The sequence below is a fragment of the Patella vulgata genome, chromosome 9 (assembly GCF_932274485.2).
Source record: "Patella vulgata chromosome 9, xgPatVulg1.2, whole genome shotgun sequence".
Taxonomy (NCBI): domain Eukaryota; kingdom Metazoa; phylum Mollusca; class Gastropoda; family Patellidae; genus Patella; species Patella vulgata.
This window is the reverse complement of record NC_065887.2, coordinates 1472377-1490990: the sequence shown is the minus strand read 5'-3', so window position 1 is coordinate 1490990 and position 18614 is coordinate 1472377. Positions and strand designations below refer to the sequence as shown.

At 35.4% G+C, this 18614-nt stretch overlaps 1 protein-coding gene across 3 annotated transcripts in view; it reads left to right on the top strand.

The window, feature by feature from the left end:
• LOC126831548 (nostrin) overlaps positions 1-18614 on the top strand; it is a 72265-nt gene that overhangs the window by 3869 nt on the left and 49782 nt on the right. The window contains exon 1 of one of the 3 annotated variants that reach the window (XM_050562094.2): positions 6007-6129. The exons of the other annotated variants lie outside the window; for them this stretch is intronic. Coding sequence (XP_050418051.2) covers positions 6022-6129 — 108 coding nt within the window. The 5' untranslated portion in view covers positions 6007-6021. Of the gene's footprint in view, positions 1-6006; positions 6130-18614 lie in introns of those variants that run through there. 3 annotated transcript variants of the gene reach the window in all.

Here is an 18614-nt window from a genome sequence, read left to right as displayed (position 1 = left end):
ATTTCAGTTAAAAATTTGAAAATTGTTGATTTACCTATTCTTATAGCGCCAAACTTATAAAGGGAAATAACTCTTCAGTGATAGAAAGAAAGAGTACAGATTTAAGTTGGTAAAATTATGTTCTTCTTATTACCAGTGTGTGCCTTATGCTTGATATGATAATTACAAAATGGCTCTTGCAAATTAATTTGTCAAGAAAGATTTCAGTCAGATAAGAAAGAGTTTAATGAAAGAAAAAAAACTTTTTACTTTCTTTTTAACCCTGTGAATATTATATTCCATTATTTTAATTGTAAACGAAAGCCACAGTGGCTAATTGAGTAAGACAGTGACCAAGCGAGTAACTCAGTAAGGCACTGGCTCGCTAGCCTGGAGGTCGCGGGTTGGCTTCCAGTATTGGCCGGTAATGTTCATCAGGATTTTCCTGGCATGGTTTCCCCTTGTCAGTGATGCAGGAAGGAGGGTTTGACAAGGACAGCTGTCTAGTCGTTCGGATGGGACAAAAACCGAGGTCCAGTGTCCACATTGGTGGTGTGCACATAAAAGATCCCTTGGCAGTTGCAATTCGATATAAGGGGAGGCCATAACGGCGCTGTCCGGGCAAAATGTCCCTCATAGCACACTGTATGGCATATGCCCGTCTTCATTAGGCCAGTTCGTAGCAGAACAGTAGGACGTTAAACCCTATTTCATTTCATTATATGTATGCTATCAACCAACAGACATTTGGACATATTAACAAATGTATTTTGAGTTGATTGTTAATTTTCAGTCTGCTACAGTCTTTAAAAGCAAAACTTTGTCTTTTTTTGGACGCATAGTCTCCCTGTTTAAAAAAAAAAAAATTTGTTGTGTTTTACGTAAAAAGCAATTTATAAGAGGTATATATAGTTTGTGATTTATAATATGTTATCGTTATTTTTTTGAGAGAATTAATAGAATTGAGAAGTGTAGCATTGTTGCTTCAAACACTAAACTGTTATTCTGTTTTCAAGGCTTGTCTTCTGTTATTGTATTGAAATTATAAAAGAAAGGGTGTACAGTTAACAAGTACTTGTTATTTTTCTGTTTAACACTTGTCATTGTTTTATGCATTTAACATTGATGCATGTTGGAGTCTAGGTGTGATGCATGTTGGAGTATCTGGTTAACTGTGACATGGTCTTCTGTTTGACTAAGGAGGGGGTTTGGTTTACAAATATAATTGTTTTCGAATTTAACATTTTTCGGAGGTTTTCCCATTAAAGATGCATTAGGTAAGATTAGATAAAGAGCTGACAGTTCTCGCTATAATACTTTACAAATAGATAATTGAAAATGAATATATTGAAAATTTCAATCAAATTACTTTATTCTGAACAAAGTTATGAGTGTTTGATGAATTGACAAGCAATAATCTTGATTTCCATTTTGATGTTTAACCCGTTAAGCGTGATGTTTTTAAAACGTTAACTACCGCCTATTGTGTAATTAATTTGACAAAATGACGAAGAACAATGTACTATGTTCTAAGAATAGGTTGGGGAAAATACCTCCAAGGCGTTATATTACGCCCTACACACAGTGAGTGGCAGTTGTCCAGGACGTTATATAAAGACCTACGCACTTAACGGGTTAACTATGGCAGTCATTTTATAATCCACTTAATATCTCTACCATCCAATGGTCTAGCATGTGAATAAATGTCTAAATAATAATTTATAAAACATTTATAAATAGCTAGATAAAAGATCTGCCATCAGCTTATTTAGCTCTTGAACAGGATGAGGGAGGGTGTTTACTTCATTAAAAAGCACAAACAAAAGTCGTGTTGAGTTAATGTTACGCCATTTCTCTATATAATGGCGGGGGGTTGAATGGCCGAATGGTTAGCACATGCGCGCTGTATCATAAAGCCTGTCATTGAGTCAACTGGCATGGTTTCGAATCCCCAGTTGTACGTGACAAGGAGTAGGGTCTCCTGTCCAACCTCGTGGGTTTTCTCCGGGTCCTCCAGTTTCCTCCCACTGCTAAAGACCCCTACGCGCAAGCGAATTATTGAAATAAAATTAAACCATATGTTAGCCCCGAAATGACCTAGTTTGTGTCGAGTGGACGTTAAACCCCATTTCTCTCTCTATATATATATAATGGCGGCCACGATATATTCGAGCCGGCCACGATATATTTGAGCCGGCCACGATATATTCGAGCCGGCCACGATATATTCGAGCCGGCCACGATATATTCGAGCCGGTTTAAATCCTGGATTGAGCAGAGAAGAACTTCAGGAATTTTCAAGCAGTGTGTTGCTTAGTTGTTTGAATTGTATAAAAAACACTGGTCCGCTTGTGTACATATTGGCGTGCACGTAAAAGAACCCTTGACAGAAAAACTCTTGTTTTATAATTATACAATGTTATTGTTGTTCTACAGGCCCAGTGTGTGTTGGGGGGGGGGGGGGTCTAATGGTTTAACATGTGCACGTTAAATCATAAGGTCTGTCATTGAGTTAAGTGACGTGGGTTTGATTCCCCACTTGAACATGACAAGGATTAGGGTCGCCTGTCCAACTGCGTGTGTTTTCTCCGGATCCCCCGGTTTCCTCCCATTGCTAAAGCCCTTATGTGTCTACACTAAAGCGAATTACTGAAATAAAATTAAACCATGTGTTAGTCACGAAATGACCTAGTTTGTGTCGAGTGGATGTTTAACCCTATGTAAGAGAAACTATTTATAATTTGTTAGAAGTCAACCTGTTAGAGATGTTGATAGGTAACATATGTATAAATAACAATACATAGATTTTATAATATAAAACAAATTATCATAACACCTGTATTTCATCTTGACCTACCAACCACTAACACAGACCTTACATCATACTATATGTATATATAGTTCCATACAGGCCTGTTGTGATTAAATGGCTTTCTGTCAGGTAGCAGTACTCTTGTTGGTTCCGATTATACATGGCTTTCTGTCAGGTAGCGGTACTCTTGTTGGTTCTGAGTTATTATTGTGTATATCGTTGGGTGTCTACCGAACATGTTAACCTATTGGTGGTCTCTTGTTATAGTGACCGGAAACGTTAACCTATTGGTGGTCCCTTGCTGTAGTGACCGAAAACGTTAACCTATTGGTGGTCCCTTGTTATAGTGACCGAAAACGTTAACCTATTGGTGGTCCCTTGTTATAGTGAAAAGGTAGGCATCATTCCTGTCCTCGAGTTCACAAAGCATTCTCAGACTTAAAGTGAAAAATTTACTCAACTTTCAATTACTATTTATAAGAAATATCTTTGATCCAGAAAAACAAAACTTTGCACATAGTTTCTTATTGATGTATTTGATACATTAAAACAACAAAAGTTTTATAAAGGGCTATATTTTAGTTAGAATAAGGTGAACTATTTTGAGTAAATTCTTGACTTTTCATGGTATCATGGGAATGTTTGTTTTGTTTTTTTTCGATGTTCCAAATTGCTTCATGCCGTCAAAAAAATCAGCTGTTATGGTGTATATCATTGGTGTTCAATGATTTTTTGACGTCAAGTAATTTGGATGAAATTTTCAATAAATTCATATTTCAGTATCTGTTTTTGAACTACATGTACGTAGTAAGAACGTCCAGCTCTTTATCTAAATCTTACATAATACATTTAATATAACTATTATAGCAAGAACGTCCAGCTCTGTATCTTAATCTTACATAATACATTTAATATAACTATTATAGCAAGAACGTCCAGCTCTGTATCTTAATCTTATGTTATGTATCTTTAAATTCAACGTCTATTATAACATTTCATTGTGTATGACTATTTTTAAAAATTCCTTCGTACATGTGTGTATTTGTGTACTAGATACTCCGTCAGTAATTGTTACGCTTAAAAATAACTAAAATACCAGAATATTTACTTTGGAACCATTTCAGAAAAGAGAAATGACTTCCAGTACTAATTTCCTCATGGTTTCATTTACCGATGCCTAGAACTACTGACAGTCTTGAGGTCTTGGAACTGTGTCAGAAAAGAGAAATCATTTCAATACTAATTTGCTGGTTGTTTCTAGAAGTCTTCCAAGTCTTTACCTAGTTTTACTATTATTTTGAAAGATCCTACAGGTACAGGTGTTAAGTAAATGGAATAGAAATCCAAGTGTAAAACCAATATAATTTCAGTTCTTCAGGATTTTGTTAAGTACATGAAATCTCACACGAGTAGGGGTTTGTTTTTAGAATTTTAAACATAATAATATTTTAACTACTGGTAAGAACTTTTTTTTTAAAAAAATTTTGTTAAAGAAATAGAGAAAAGCACTTCAATAGGTACTCCAGAAAACTAAAATTCAAGTGGGTTGAGGGCCTAAACGTGACATGAAAATTCTTGAATTGAGGTTTGTTAAAGACTTTGATTCTTACAACAAGCTTACGTATACTTTAAGTCGTATTATGGCTAGAATGAGATAACCTGGTCCTAAATATATATTTATAAGTAGCCAACCTTCACGAAATATATTCTTACAAAACATACCAAGAATGAGGAAACCAGGTACTAAATATATATTTATAAATAGCCTACCTTCACAATATTCTTTCAAAATGTACCTTTTTACCTGGATGTTTTGTTTAGCTGTACCTAAGTTGACTTCCGAGTTGTGTGACACCTACCACCAGGTACATTTTCTTCCCATACCTTTTAACGCGGGCTCGTTAGATCACAAGGTCAAAGTGGCATGGTTTCGATTCCCTGGGTATGGTCGCCAGTCCAACCTCTTGGGTTTTCTCTGGGTCCTTTTGTTTCCTACCACAGCTATATAAAGACCCCTACATGTATACGCCAACGAATTAATGAAATAAAATAGAACTGTATGTTAGTCCTGATATAACCTAGTTTGAATTCCACCCCCCCCCCCTCCTTTCCGCGAAACCTTTATTCTTACAAATAAGGTTGAGGAAGAAAATTTACTAAGTATAAAAAGGTGTAGATAGGAGGAAAATAAGACCATTGGTCTTGTGTAGCAATAGTCAAGAAATATACCGCTTTCTAGATAATATATCCCTGGATAAATATGAAGCACCGAATATATAAATATATCTATATCCCTACCATATGAGTTATCTGTGGAGTATTTAATTCATTTACCATTAAACTGGTTGTCTATACATGTACCTCTGTAGCCCGGGCGCCTACCTATAATATACTGCTCATGGCCCATACGTATCTACCTTATGTTTTATCTGTCAAGTTTTTAATTCGAATACCATATTAAACTATTATGTACTGTAGCGTCTGTATCCCTGGCCCCTATATATACCTTATGATATTAATTTGTTACATTTTTAATTCATTTACCATTAAAACTGGTTGTGTATAATATACTGTATATCCTGTCAAATTCTACTTGATGTTTTATATTAGTTTATCAGTTGTCGATGTTTTATAGTTAAACCAGTTTTAAAACAGATAGTTGTTCCACCAGTTACTTCAACAAGTTACTTCAACAAGTTAACTTCAAACTCCTGTCTCGTTCTTTGTTCTGCGCTTTAAGAATATTCAGGTTTTCATTCATTAGATACATGTAGGCCTACTTCTGGTTCTCCATTTTGAATTCTTTGTATTTTATTGTGAAATATGAGAGTTGGATGTTGTATGTATTAGAAAATCTGTGGATCTGTTCCAATGTGATTCGGTCTGGATTAACTATTATTCCATGACAGATTTGTTGTACATGAAAAGCGTGAATGAACAGTGTATAACATTTTGAAATGAATTACATGTAAATGTTATTGATAATGGAGGTATGAAGGTCGGTCTGGTTACAAATTGATCAACTTATGTTTCTCAAATGGAAATCAAAATATATACTATGTACTCTTATTAATCAAGTTTTAAAAGACAACTGGAATTAATGGGGGTTTTCTTTGATGGAAGTGTGTCTGACTGTCATAGCGTAAAGTCAAAGTTCGAAGGAACAGAGTGATTGAATGATATGTAAAGTTTGAAGGAATATAGTGTTTTAATGTGTACGGTGTTCTAAGATGGCGATACGAGGATGCTGTACATGTTTCTGGTATTTTGTTCAGCCATATTTGTACACTCAAGTTGGATTAGGTTTACCACGAGAAGATTTTGATGTTGAAGTATTTGTAAGTAAAAATACCTCTTCCTTGATCTATATTTAACCTATACAAGAACTGACGGACATCAGGATGGTTTTACCGGACACAATTATCGGTAAATCACGGAATTCCACGAGAGAAAACACGGTAATATCATGTCCCATCAAACCATCGCGATGTCCGTACTGTGTGTATATGGGGGGTTGGATAGCCGAATGGTTAGCACGTGCGCGCTGTACCATAAAGCCTGTCATAGAGTCAACTGGCATAGTTTCGAATCCCCGGTTGTACGTGACAAGGAGTAGGGTTGCCTGCCCAACCTTGTGGGTTTTCTCCAGGTCCTCCGGTTTCCTCCCACTGCTAAAGACCCCTACGCACAAGCGAATTATTAAAATAAAAAAATTTAAACCATATGTTAGTCCCGAAATAACCTAGTCTGTGTTGAGTGGACATTAAACCCTCTCTCTCTCTCTCTCTGTATATGAAAGAGTGGATGGTCAAGTAACACTTCCTCTCTAGACCATAAGGTCTGTCATTGAGTCATGTGGGCGTGGTGCTGTTTTAATCCTAAGTTTGTAGGTGATGAAGAGTAGGGACGCCTGTTCAACCTCATGAATTTACTCCATGTTGTCTGGTTTCTGTACACAGCTATTAATTGTAGAAACACAAGCGAATTATTGAAATAAAATTCAAACCATATGTTAGTCCCGAAAAGACCTAGTTTGTGTCGAGTGGATGTTAAACCCAATTTCTCTCATTCTGACTCGATTTTTGGAATAAGAATTAAAATCCTTTAAATACTACATTTTGACTAGTCATATTTGGGGAATTGACAGATCACAACCTTAGCTTTTGTCTCCATGACAAATTACATTGTTAACAAGACATGACGTAATCCCTTTAAATTTAAAAATATTTATGTTTTTTGTGCATTACGTCTTTCTACTAGTAGATTTACGACTCGCACACAAATGTTTCCTCTGTCTTCTCTTAATGTCATGGATAAAATATATGCTCAAATGTCTGGCTAAAAGATGGGAATCATATCATCTGGAAAATGTCAATTCATTTTCTAAATATCTATCCAAAATAATGTGTCTACACTTCTAAATAATTTATCTAAACTGCTAAAACTTTAAAAATTGATCAAAGCATAATGAGAATGACTAATAAAAAGATCAGCATGCTCTGAAAGAAATAAACACAGACAAGGGGAGGTAATTACACGTTAATTATCGACAAATTATTGATTAGTTTAGTGTTTTATGTAGAGAGAGGAGAGAGAGAGAGAGAGGGGGTTTAACCTCCATTCAACAAAAACTAGGTAATTTTGGGACTAACATATGGTTCCATTTTATTTCAATAATTCACTTACGCATTTAGCAGTGGGAGGAAACCCACGAGGTTGGACAGGCGACCCGACTCCTTGTCACGTACAACCGGGTAATTGAAACCTCGCCAGTTGACTCAATGATAGACCTTACGATACAGCGCGCACGTGCTAACCATTCGGCAATCCACTCCCATTATCATAGAACCTAGACATAAATCTGTACAATGAAATCATCATCACAGTGTGGTATAAAATTAGTCCAGTTGAAATGTGTCTAGCCATTTGTACTTTGTGATGTCTTAATGTAGAGCTCACTAAGTAAGATTGAGACGCTATTGTCCCCGTAATTAATTGGTTGGGCAACTTTAAAATCCCTCGAGGGTTAGCAGGAAAACTGGACGATTAATGTCGGACTTGAGGCAGAAGGGTCAAAATGACCGATGGTTTAAATGGGCAGCCATGTTATGATTAGATATCTCATGGTTAAATATATACGATAATTGTTGTATGTATCTAAATTAATTGATTAATTATTGTTGATTTATTGGTTAGATGTGTTGTATAGCTTGAAGCTAATGTTGGTCATACCCGAGTTAGATACTTGTAGTGTAATGTACCATACTTGAAGATGTCTGGACTTTGTGCGATTTGCCATCAGTTAAATAGAACAATTACAGTCTCTGAGTATGATTTTAGCTCTCTAGGAATCCCATGCAAACTACATGTACGATATTGTGGAAGTTAAATAGAACGGTTACAGTTGAGTATGATTTCAGCGCTATAGGAATACATGTACATGTCTAACTAAAATATTGCAAAAGTTGAAGAATCTTTATTAGGAATATCAGTCCAAAACTAGTTAAGTTCCTTTCCGTTTCTTAATTAAATGTTAAATAGATATTTACAAATCCCCGTGCAACAGTAGTATGACAGACTTAAGTTAAAGTAGAGATTTTTTAATCATCATAACATTTCGTGTATCAATAGTCAATACCCTTTATCTACCAACCTGTCCAGCTTTACAATGTAGTTACTCTTTTAGAAGAGAATGTTGCATTTCTTCTTGCTGTGTCTAGTAAAATGTACATATTTACATGGAGTAAGCAGTTTTTCCGAAATATCCAAAAAAAGCATCTATATTTAACGATCTACATTTCTGAATCTATTTCCAGCAGTAAATAGACCTGGAAATAACTGTTTTAGTTGTACACGTACCACGTACATGTGCCGGATAAAATGCCTGTCACTACATGAATATTAAACGGGTTCAAGTCATTTTGAAAAAGATGTCAATGTCAATAATCACACAGAAAAAATCTGGAGGAACAATAACGATTGGTTTTCTCGGATCTTTTTAACAAATTCTAAAATTTCACTTCGTATTCAAGGTTTAAATGTACTCAAATGGATTATTAAACATTTGTAATCAAGGGAAAAAAATGTCAGAGGTAGATCATATTAAAAAGAGGCCCATCAAAAGATTTTTTTCTCTGCATTTATAGGTGGCTCTGGCTTGATTATTGTCTGCTGAGGATGTTCAATTTATCTTTAAGACTAAACGGAATTAAACCATTTTTGGTCGGATGTTCCTTTTATTGTTAGAGACGAAAAACCGAGGTCCCAGGTACACATTGGCAAGCACGTAAAAGATCCCTTGACAGTTGAAATTCGATGTAAGAGTAAGCCATAGTGCTGCTGCCCAGGCACAATTTTCCTCATTGCACACTGTATGGTGTATGCCCGTCTTCATTAGCCCAGTTGGAGCAGAACAGTAGGACGTTAAACCACATTTCATTTCATTTTATTGTACAGAAGTTCAGAAGGGATTTAAAATGCCTCAAATGACATCAGAAACTTGAAGTCTATAAATATTTAACCTTTTACAGCCAACTTTCCATTAAAATTCTTTTATTTCATACTTATAAATAATTTTTATTCTATCCCCCAGACGGCATCCTTCTAATAAACAAAGTGATCCTCAGATTAATTCCCCGATGAATTTTATCAGCCCATATTTTATGACCTGAATTAACCACAGCGTACCAGAAGCGTGAGTCCGTCTGCAGTGAGGATTTTAATATGAATTAATGAGCTATTAGGGAAATGAAGAGGGCATTATTGCGATGCGGAAAATCGTGAAGAGCTTGTTATCGATATTCCTCACCTTATAGAAATGTGGTGATTGAGTGGATGCTATAAAAACCCCACTAGACTCTAATCAATAAATTGTTAATGATTATTATGATTATCTCCCCTTATGTATTTTGGGTTTTTTTATTCAGAGAAATAAATGGGCTAATGAAGACGGACATACGTCATATAGTGTGCTATGTGGGAAACTTTACCTGAACAGTGGCACTATGGTCCAATCATATATCAAATTCAAACTGTCAAGGGTTCTTTTTCGTGCACGTCAATTGTGTACACAGGACCTTGTGTTTTTTGTCCCATTCAAAAGACTAGATATCTGTCTGTGTCGGGTCCTCCATCCTGAGGAACTTTCTAGGCCAACACCGGGAGCAAACCCGAGACCTCTTACTAACTGAGCCACAGTGGCTCCCTGGTATATGCATTGGCCGAGAAAGTTCATCGGGATTTTCCGACGTGGTTTCCCCTTGTCAGTGGTGCAGAACAGAGGGCCTGACATGGACAGCTGTCTAGTCCTTCGGATGAGACGGAAAACCAAGGTCCCGTATATACATTGGATTGCACGTAAAAGATCCCTTGGCAGTTGGAATTCGATATATAGGGGTAGGCGATAGTGCCGCTGCCCGGGCAAAATTTCCCTCATAGCACACTGTATGGCGTATGCCCGTCTTCATTAGCCCAGTATAGGAGCAGAACAGTAGGACATTAAACCACATTTCATTTACTGCTCCCTGGTATAAATAAAACACTAGACTAATCAATAATTTGTCGATAATTAACGTAATTACCTCCCCTTGTCTGTGTTTATTTCTTTCAGAGCATACTGATGTTTTTATTAGTCATAATTCCCATTATGCTTTGAACAATTTTTAAAGTTTTAGCAGTTTAGATAAATTATTTAGAAGTGTAGACACATTATTTTGGATAGGAAATGAATTGATATTTTCCAGATGATATGATTCCTATCTTTTAGCCAACCTCGTGGGTTTTCTCTGGGTCCTCCGGTTTCCTCCCACTCCTAAAGACCCCTACTCGCAAGTGAATTATGTAAATAAAATTAAATCATATGTTAGTCCCGAAATGACCTAGTTTGTGTCGAGTGGACGTTAAACCCCATTTATCTCTCTCTCTCCCTATCTTTTAGCCAGACATGTCGCATTTGAGCGTATATTTTATCCGTGACATTAAGAGAAGACAGAGGAGCCATTTGTTTGCGAGTCGTAAATTTAATAGTAGAGAGACGTAATGCACAAAAACATAAATACTTTTAAAGTGACGTCATGTTTTGTTAACGATGTAATTTGTCATGGAGACAAAAGCGGAGGTTGTGATCTGTCAGTTCCCCAAATATGGCTAGTCAAAATGTGGTATTTAAAGGATTTTAATTCTTATTCCAACAATCGCAAGAGAGAGAAGAGGAGAAATGAGGTTTAACGTACAATTGACACAAACTAGATCATTTCAAGACTAACATGTGATTCAATTTTATTTCAATAATTTGCTGGGGTATATGAGGTCTCCAGAGAAAACACACTTGGTTGGACAGGCGACCCCACTCCTTGTCATGTACAAGCGGGGAATCGAAACCAAGACACTTGACTCAATGGCAGACCATTCTAATTTCAGTCATCAATAAGATTTATGTAGAACACAGTAGGACCTCTCTCTCTCTTAGGGGGGTTGGATGGCTGAATGGTTAGCGTGCGCGCGCTGTATCATAAAGTCTGTCATTGAGTCGACTGGCGTGGTTTCGAATCCCCGGTTGTACGTGGCAAGGAGTAGGGTCGCCTGTCCAACTTCGTGGGTTTTCTCCGGGTCCTCCGGTTTCCTCCCACTGCTAAAGACCCCTACGCGCAAGCGAATTATGTAAATAAAATTAAAACCATATGTTAGTCCCGAAATGACCTAGTTTGTGTCGAGTGGACGTTAAACCCCATTTCTCTCTCTCTCTCTCTTACTATATAAGGAAATAAAATGGCTTCCTACATGATGCATAGTGGCTCAGAGAGAAAAACATTGGCTCATTAACCTGGAAGTCCCAGTTTAGATCCTGCTTTTGGCTGAGAAAGATCCCCGGCATTTTCCATCATGGTTTCATCTTACTACTTTAAGATTAATTCCATTCAGCTGCTGTGTCACAGCCTCTCTAATAGTAATATCATTCTCAATTATTCTACAAGTCTTTCTACATGTTGATAAAAAAAAAAAAACAAGAATCAATAATTGTTCAATTAAATCACCAAAGTTTCTAATCTTAAGTTTTATTTTTATAGAAAATACAAAATAAATACGATGCTGAAAATTGGTTTATGAATCAGAAACTATTAATTTAGAAAATGATGATGTCGGAAACGTTGAAAGAAATACCATATGGAATTAATTACATTATTTTTTTTTCATATTTGGTAATAAATATCTCGACGTTTAGTCAACACAAAATACAAAAACAAACAGTGCTTAAAATTGATTTACACATCCAAGATTTAAAAGAAGAAGGTGATGTCTGAAACGTTGAAAGAAATACCTTACAGAATTAAAGAAAGATTTTTGTTTTTTCATATTTGATAAAAACATCTGGAGGTTTAGTCAATAGTTTGTTTTTTACTCATGTTAACCATGTTATATTGGGTGATTAAAACTGACTGGCTATAATTAGGTGTCAAGTAAAGAGGATTTGAAAGATAGGAATTTTTATTTTTCTAGAAGACTTTAAATCTAAATGTCAATAAAAGTTAACAGCAGATATTTTTAGGGAGTCATTAAGAAACTTTATTTTTGTTGTCAATTAAAGAAAATTTTCTAGGACTTGTGATCCGATTGCAGTCTATTTTTATGGGGACCTATTACTTTATACAGGAATACTAAAAATGGTGTTTTTTCGGCGGAAAATATTTAGAGCATCGGTAAATTATTTTTATTTGTTTCATTTTTTTAAACATTTCTAGATTTTATGAGCCAGTTGATAATGGATGTTCCTATTGGCCCCGTCCGTCCCGATTTTCTTTCCAGAGTATATCTCATATTAATCCTTTTTTAGAGGCATTTAGTAATCTTGATGAAACTTTGTATACACATGAACCCATTTTAGTAGTTGTACGGATGGGACGACTATACGCTGTGCCTTGTCAGGCCCTCTGTCCTACACCACTGAAAAGGGGAAACCACTTCGGAAAATCCAGATGAACTTTCTCGGCCATCACGGGACCTTACTCACTAAGCCACTGTGGCTCCCTGAAAATTTATGAAATATAATTCTGTATGTATATCCTTATTTGGTTGATAAAGATGAGAGTATCACCGTCCAAACGTTGCATGTTAATAAACCAGTGATTGTTATTCCATAAAATAGTGTTAGTGTGTTACTGTTCAATTACCTAAATGTCACTTATAGAAGACCTTACTTGTTACTATAAAAAGAATTTGCTTTAAAGGTAGTTACAAAACCGGGTAAAAATAAATTTCATTTTATCATAGAATATTTTCTTACGGTAGTTGCCGTTTATGATTATGATTCTTCAACATCAAGAGTGCGAGCCTTTTAGAATATTACAGGTTTTACGCGGATTTTAATTTCTTAGCAGAAAATAAAAAAAAACATGTAGTCATGGACACACATTCAACCTGAAATGAACTGGATATTTTCGTAAAACAGTCAACCGATAAATACTCAATATAAAAAACGAAATAATCGGCCGCCTTGACATTTGAAGCAAATTTCTTCCTTCTATCAATGTTTTCAATTCAAGTTGGTTAAGTCTTAAAATGTGCCTGGTAATATCAGGATGAAGCTGGTCAATCGTTGGCTTAAAATGTCAACAGTGTTGGAAACAGAAATGGTTATTTATTTAAGAGCTTGATTTATAAAGCCAATATATTGAAAAACCATTTTTGGCAGAAGTAACTCTGATTTGTGACGTTCTTTTCAGATCGAAAGTAACTGAGTTTTAATTAAATGACGCTCACATTAGAATATTCACGTTCAGATAGTTTTTGAAAGCTATTTTTGATATTTATATGATGTCAGTTACAACTTGACCATTTTTATGTACACAGATGAAAATGTGAGAAACTTCCAATTAATAGAAAGGGGTAACACAAACCAATTACTGATGGTTTGATGGGATCAATTGTGACTGAGTCAAAATGATGCATTTGATATTCAGATATGTTGATATAAAATAATTAATAGAATACAATATCAAAAAAATCGTCGTTCTATCCAACATGTTTCGCCAGTAAAAATACTAACTTCTTCATATTTAATTCTTTATCCCTGAAGAAGTCAGTCGTTTTACTGACAAAACGTTGGATAAAACAATGGCGTTTTGATATTGTATTCTATTAATTATTGTATATCACATGAAAATATGGCCGTATATTGCTGAAGCCCCCGTCTGTACAGACTACATTTATCATCTGATTATTTTAAAATTGATATTTGTTGTGAAGTTATGACAGTTTGAAGAAATATTATTTGGCAACCGAGACTAAGTCCATTGTATCCATTTTATCGTTAAAATTTTAAATCTCGACCATCTAATGTTCTTGAGAGTTGATTCTTGGATCAAAGAGAGAGAGAGAGAGAGAAATGGGGTTTAACGTCCACTCGACACAAACTAGGTCATTTCGGGACTAACATATGGTTTAATTTTATTTCAATAATTCGCTTGCGCATAGGGGTCTTTAGCAGTGGGAGGAAACCGGAGGACCCAGAGAAAACCCACGAGGTTGGACAGGCGCCCCTACTCCTTGTCACGTACAACCGGGGATTCGAAACCACGCCAGTCGACTCAATGACAGACTTTATGATACAGCGCGCGCACGCTAACCATTCAGCCATCCAACCCCCCGATTCTTGGATCACGCTAATAAATGTCCAAATAATAGTTTATATATATATATATATAACATGCAATAGGCATGGTGTACATGTATGCCCGTCTTTATTAGCTCATATGGAGCAGAAAAGTCAAGCGTTCTTTCATTTGTATAATTATTCACATGAACAAGACGTATTCCAGTACGAAGAGTATTATCAACAAGTCAAATCAGTCAATTAAATACTCTACAAACATTTTATTCTCACTCAAAAAATACTCGAATTCACGTTCGATTGATTGTCCTGGGACTTGAAATGATTTAAATGTCATGTTGGTATAAACACAGCAAATATTGGATCGTATTCACATGCTGTATTATGAATATGTATGACTACACGTTTATGAATATTCATGAGCTCTATGTGTTTTTGGCAATGGTTAATGTCATATAAGGAGAAGAAAGCGCGAGACAATAATACCCTGATTTTGTTACACGGCTAACTTGATTTCCTTCGCGTCGATATATAAGTCTGTGATTGGATTTATTTGTCCGTTATTTATACCAGCGAGAAGCAGGAATAAGTTTATTTAAATAGTGTGATAGTCAAGTGTGTGAGTTTATTAGTCCATCCAGCCGATGTATTGTTCTGTTTGCCGATGACCAGATTATTAATGGAGGCATCGTGTTTTATGATCAATAATAAACCAAACCTGGGTAATCTAGTCTTAAAATATTGTATTATCGTTTAGGCCATGGAATGAAAATATTTTAGCCAGATTACAATGTCTAAAATAAATTGCTCTTTATTAAACGGCATTATGGAAAATTCAATAAAGAACTGACAGTTTTTATGGCTAACTACCAACAACTGGTGAATTTAAGATGGGATTCAAATCTGTGGAAAATTGGACCCATCAGATTGCATCGAGAGTTGATTATGGTCTTGTTATGTTAAATTTAATAGATATCTAATTAATAATTTAGATACCATTTTAGGCCAAAAGAAAGACCTGCAACAGGCAGATTTAGCTCTTACATAACGTACATGTATGTTTAAAGCTGTATTATGTAAGATTAAAATAAAGAGCTGGACGATCTTTCTATAATATTTTAAAAATAGATTAATAGAAACGAATGTATTGAAAATTTCTTTCCATTTCTTTCCGTGCATGCAACTCCACACTCTCTGTGTAGCTAAAAGAAACAGGAGCGAAACAAATATAATATTTTGTTAGTGGCCTATATTTAATATTGTGAAAGTGTATTGGAGAGATTGGTCGAGTAGAATCAATCGCTATCCCTCCTGGTTGAATTAGTTGCTAGATGTGATTAGTTGGAGTAGGAACGTTTTAAAGTAGTTCTTCGCGTGGACATTATTGTACCCTTGATATCGAGACAAGTTTTTTGGTGAAACTTAGGAGGACAAATTATCATGGATTTCTGAGTAAAGGTTGCTTTGAAAGAGAGAGCATCCTGGAATATTTAGATAAAAGTTATAAGGTAGTGAATGGGTACAAATTATCATGGATTTCCGAGTAAAGGTTGCTTTGAAAGAGAGAGCATCTCGGAATATTTCGAATGGGTACAAATTATGGATTTCTGAGTAAAGGTTGCTTTGAAAGAGAGAGCGTCCCGGAATAATAAGGAAAAGATTTTAAGGTAATGAATGGGTATAAATTGTCATGGAGTACATATAAAGACTGGTTGGGTATAAATTGTCATGGAGTACATATAAAGACTGGTTTGGTATAAATTGTCATGGAGTACATATAAAGACTGGTTGGGTATAAATTGTCATGGAGTACATGTAAAGACTGGTTGGGTATAAATTGTCATGGAGTACATATAAAGACTGGTTGGAAATAGAGCATCTTGGAATATTTAGAATATGTAAGGTAATGTAAGGGCGACAATTTATCATTGATTTGCAAGTAAAGATCGATTTGAAATAGTGATGTAGGGGGTAAATTAAAAGGGATTTAGAGTAAAGGTTGCTTTGAAATACATGTAGGGTATCCCGGAATATTGAGAGAATGGTTTTGAGGTAATTCAGGGGACAAACTAGCATTGATTTCGAGTAAATATATGTAACATGTATTGCTTGAAACAGAGCATCCCACATTTTTGAGCAAACGGTTTTGAGTTAATGAAGAATTACAAATTAATATGTATTTTAATGAAGGGTTTAATACTTTAATATAGTATCACTTTCAACTCATCCACAATATTGAGATGAAAAAGTTTTTACGCTAACTTCGGACAGTGTTTATTTATTAGAATTGTGAGTTTTTGTATAAATTTTGAGTAAGTGAATTGAGGATCCAGTGAACAGTATTAATACGTTTCAGACCTGGATGAGTTTGATATTTTAAGGCAGCCTGAAAGTAAGTCATCTGCTACAGATATTTTCAGGTACAATCTCTTTCTCTGGTCATCTCTCCAGCATAGATTTGGTTGTTTTCTGTATTTTTTTGATATGGGGGTTATATGCTCAAGTTTTATTTTATACCAGCCAGGAAATAAGCCTGTCATCGACAGTGTCTGATATAAATTTAGGTTTTGTTACAGTCAATTTGTCTGGTGGAGTCCTCACTCTGTCACAGATTTTGTATTGTTGTTGATAGTTTTGACTCAATGACACAGAATAGTTTTTTTTCTGTGTATACATATTTTTATGCAGTTTATATTTGCTTACGTCCTACTTCAAATTTATTTATTTAAAAAAAATTGTTTTTAATTTTAATTTAAACAAAATAATGAGGTAATATTGCAACCTAATTAATTTTGTCATAGATGTCATGTGTGATAAGTGAGTATGTCATATTCCACTGTAGACCTGTTTGTCAGTTGTGAATATATCAAAATAAACAAAAAAGTCTACCTCATCCAGTCAAAGGTCACCTCATCCAGTCATAGTTCACCTAGGTGACCCGGACGTGACCCATCCCACAGACCTGTCAGATCTTTACAGAGAGTGGAGGTCATCAAAATTATTAAAAAAAAAATGAAACTGAATTTTATTCTGTATTTTATTAGGATTATTTTACCCATTAATGACAAATTGTTATATTTTTAATAACTTAAACAGCCTCAAATATTGTCAAATTTAAATCTTTGGTTCAGTTCCGTTCAATACTTATAAAGATATGGTGAATTGAAAATTTTGCAACCATTTGGCATCCTCTTCAAACGTTATTATTAAATCAAAGTTAAGTAAAACCTTTTGCTGGGTTTTCCGGGTAGGGTCACCCGTCCAACCGCATGGGTTTTATTTCGTGTTCTCCGGTTTCTTCCCACTGCTAAAGCCCCCTATGCCCAAGTGAATTATTGAAATAAATTTGAACCATGAGTTAGTCCCAAAATGATCTAGTTTGTGTTGTGATGATGTTAAACCCCATTTCTCTCTCTCTCCTTCTCTGCTTGTCTGGAATCTTTTGCAGGGTCTGCTCTTTTTTAAAATCTGATTGAATCCACACAGGGAATCGGTAATATTTCGTTTTTTGTTTCCTTAATTAAATGTTAAAAAATCAATTTGACTACATTTCAGTGGGAATTATAAAAAGGCCTGAAAATTGAGATAATTTGTAGAAAGGGATCGCCACTCGCTGACTTTAATATGTCTTGTAGATTTATTAGATTATATGTATTTAGAGTGTTCAATAAGGAATAATGTTTTATAATTACTGTAGTGACAAGTTCAATTAACGATAAGATGAGTTTAATGTACAACTTCAATTTGAAGATTTCACGAGGATAAATTTCTAATTTAAATGTTAATATGATATCGATTTCTAGAAAGTTAATTTATTCAAGTCTACATCTCTTCTTTACAGTCATGACATGAAATGAAGTTTAACGCCCTACTATTCTGCTCTGACTTGGCTAATGAACACGGGCATATACGCCATACAGTGTGCTATGAGGGAAATTTTGCCTGGGCAGCAGCACTATGACCTACTTTTATATCAAATTCCAACTGCCAAGGGATCTTTTACGTACATGCTGATGTGTACATGGGAACTCGGTTTATCGTCCCATCCGAAGGTTCTAGACAGCTGTCCTTGTCAGCCCCTCCATCCAACAACAACAAGGGGAAACCACATTGGAAAATCCCGATGAACTTTCTCGGCCATTGCAGGGATCAATCACGCGATCTCCAGGCTAGCGAGCCAGCGTCTTACCCACTTGGCCACCGTTGCTCCCTCGTTAC